Source organism: Mesoplodon densirostris, chromosome X (assembly GCF_025265405.1).
Source record: "Mesoplodon densirostris isolate mMesDen1 chromosome X, mMesDen1 primary haplotype, whole genome shotgun sequence".
Lineage (NCBI taxonomy): Eukaryota > Metazoa > Chordata > Mammalia > Artiodactyla > Ziphiidae > Mesoplodon > Mesoplodon densirostris.
Window position 1 is genome coordinate 45,767,794 of NC_082681.1, and position 3,340 is coordinate 45,771,133.

Genomic DNA, 3,340 nt, shown 5'->3' on the forward strand with positions numbered 1-3,340 from the left:
CCAGTGCAATTTTAATATTAAAATGATTGTGCACACTGTATTTAACTATACAGCATAGACACAAAAATGTCAAAAAACAAAATAGCACTTTCCCTTATAAATCATTTAGGAATTATGCATTCTAAAAATGTATGGGAAAGTAGAACTGCTGAAATATGTTAATAATTTGACTTTGAAGAAGCACAGGAAAAGGAAATGAAGATGTAGCAATAGTCATAGATCCTAGAGATTGCAAAGAAAAAGGGAACTCATCATCCAAAGTCTCCCATTTCTAGAAAATACTTACATGTTAGAATCATTCAGAGATTTTTTTTTTTAAACTAGCATCTATGGAAGTTCCCTGTTATGGTTTGGACTCTCAGAAGATTTAATGAGCTTCATTTGTTAATGGTTTCCGTCTCTTTTCGAATATGATTTTTGCATCAAATAATTCTCTTTCCCTGTATCCTAGAGATGGCCCTTTTAGATACTTTGCTTCCGCTGCCTTGTAATCTAATCCATCAACAGCAGAAATTGAACAAATGATTGCTTCCGGCAGAAGAACTTCCAGGATAAATTTAACTTTATCTCTTATCAGAGTCAGCATTTTGTCATCTATTTGTTTGTAGATTTCTTGTAAATATTTCACCACCTCATCCAACTGATCTTCATCCTCAAAGTATGTTTCAATACAGGGTGTGAACCTATTTGCATTCAAAAATGATTTCAGCCACCTGGACCCTTTCGTGCCTTTTAAAATGGCTAAAAGATGGCTCTCTGTTCCCTTTGCATTCACAATGAAGTCCACTAGGTTCTTGTTGGCTCGGTCCCGAGCAGACTTCATTCGGTCTGGAAGAATTTTCTGGAAGGACATTTTCTTGGTCTGGGAAGTCACAATCATTGATTCCACAGGATTTTCATTTTGCAGCTTTGGAAATAAGTTCCTGAGGGTATCCTGTTTGATTACTTTCCTAAGTGGATAACTAATGTCAGCAGCATAATACTCAAGGAAAGAGCCTGCAAAAGAACCACAACCTATTCTAACTCTGTAATCACAAATCAGCGAGATGCACCAGTCAATACTTTCACTGTAGTCCTCCCTGGCTTTATCCACTAGTGCTTGTTTCTCTTTGCAGTCAAATTTCTTTAATCTTCTAAAAGGCACTCTAATGCCTCTCTTTTCAGGATTCATATTTGCCTCAACAAAAAGCACACTTGCTTTTCTCTCTTTTTGCCTGATGCTTTTTACCACTGCTGGCCAAAATGGATATTTTTGATATTTAAACCAGACTATCATTCCTGTTTCAAATGAACGTGGCTCATAATGAAAAAGGAAACGTGGAAGTTCTTCATCTTCCTCATTGTCATCTAATATGGAAGCATCAATAGAATTTAGATGAACTGACTTGTCAGAAGCTTGAAGTTCTTCCCCAAGTTCCTCAAAATCCAGTCTCTGAAGATTTCTTTCATTATTCACAAGGAGTGAATAATCCATGGCATGGTTAGAGGCACTAAAGGAAACCTGGTGTTCCCATGAAGAAGGCCTAGGGGATGCCACAGCACCCATCTCTGATTCCAAAGTAGGTTGATTCTGGCTGGTATCTGAGCATGGATTGGAGGGACCCTCTCCAGGATCTTCACTATTCTCTGAGAAGGTAGGGCCTTCAGAGGAAATAGCCAGGGCCTCTGGGCAGATGTCCTGTGCCTCCTCTTTCAAAGCTTTGGGCACAGTGAAGCTATCTGACAGTAAAGTTGGAGTGAACTTTTCATCTTTAACATATACATCCTCCTCCTTAATTGTGGAATGCAAAGGCATAATTGTTGAGATGTCAATCTTTTTCTTGCTCTCCTTTTCATCCTCATCTTCTGAAAGTGAAGGGAAAGTGGGGATCCAGCTGAAGTTTTGTGATGACTTTGTTTCCATTTCACTTGGAATAGTAACAATGACTGCATGCACCCGTGATTTATCATCATACAGGGAATCATCACTCTCTGAAGATACTAACAGGGATGTTGAATTTTCATTTTCCTCAAGACACTTTGATAAGTCTCCTTCGTGCTTCCGATACTTTTTACGAGGGGTTGAATCAGAAAGCTTTTGTGGTACATTTTGAGACAGTGTCGTGGTCTCTCCCTCATCTGAACTGCTTGCTTGAATCAAATTTGTTCTCTCATTCAGAATATCCAATGCCGTTTTTAGTGACCTTGCATAGGCTGTTTCCTCTCTAGGTGGGTCACTGACCTCTGACTGTGCTGCTAGTGAGGAGGCAATAGCTTCAACTTGAGATTTACTGAGGATCTTTGTTTCTGTGCTTTCCACTTTAATTGTTTCATCTAGTGAGAGTATCTGAACTTCTAGGGAAAATGTCTTTTTTCTCTTACTGTCTGATGAAGCCTCAGATCTGGACAAAACTTTTGCTGGCCACAATTGGTCTTGCCAATTGCATAAGACATACTTGGCATCCATTATGATTTAGATTTGTGTGCCAAGAGTTTACTAGCAGAGATTGAGGTGTCTGGCTATTATTGTCACTGCTAAGGAAGTTCCTACCACACACAATACTTTTAGCAATGCCCCTTTTAAAACTACAAAGAATTACAAAGGGTTTACAGCTTGTGTGGCCTGTTCTCCTCCAGCTGAATTTCCCAAGGATGCTTGAACACGTTGTTTGAATGGGACAATATGGAAGATACTGAAATAACGAAAAGGAAGAGAAGAGAAGTATCAGCAAATAAAATTATTTTGCCAAAGTTGGTGAGCAACTGCAAATAGAGCAGAGACAGAAGAAAGGACAATGCTCAGTGGGGCATCAGACGGAGGAGAAAAATGCAGAATAATATAAGGTGCGGGATGAGAACTGGAAAAGTGTTTTTATAATATCTAAAACTAAAGAACTTACCCTCATTATTGCACATGATTATTAAAGAGTGACTGTATGTGCATGATGGCAGAGGTGGTGTGTCAGGAACTCTATGTTATTAGATATTTTCGGACCTCTGTGCCCCTAATGTTATACCTGGGGCAGCGGGACTCTGAAATTAGTGTGCATCAGAATCATCTGGAGGATTGTTAAAACTAGATTTCTATGCCCTATCCTGAGAATTTTATTCAGAAGGTCTAGACAGAATCCAATGTTTTGCACTTCTAATAAGTTAACAAATGATGCTGAGGCTACTTGTCTAAGAACTCTTTGGAAGCACTGTTGTAGCTGAACACACAGCTTTATAAATTTTAAGCTATAAATGCTTCCTTGTCTACCCAAAGCAGGCAGACAAAGATAATAGGATCTCTATCTCTTGAACCCAGACCACAACACAATGACCTTGTTAATAGCATGAGCTTAGAAGGTAAAGATTTAGA

At 38.9% G+C, this 3,340-nt stretch overlaps 1 protein-coding gene across 1 annotated transcript; it reads right to left on the reverse strand.

Moving 5' to 3' along the window:
• Nucleotides 1-367: 367 nt before the first annotated feature.
• PWWP3B (PWWP domain containing 3B) lies at nt 368-2,446 on the reverse strand. Its single transcript, XM_060087765.1, has one exon. It carries the CDS (start codon nt 2,444-2,446, stop codon nt 368-370), a length of 2,079 nt encoding a protein of 692 aa, XP_059943748.1.
• Nucleotides 2,447-3,340: the final 894 nt, after the last annotated feature.

What these genes read in the sequence shown, in the direction of transcription:
- PWWP3B (XM_060087765.1), bottom strand. Translation starts at nt 2,446, where the DNA reads ATGGATGCCAAGTATGTCTTATGCAATTGGCAAGACCAATTGTGGCCA.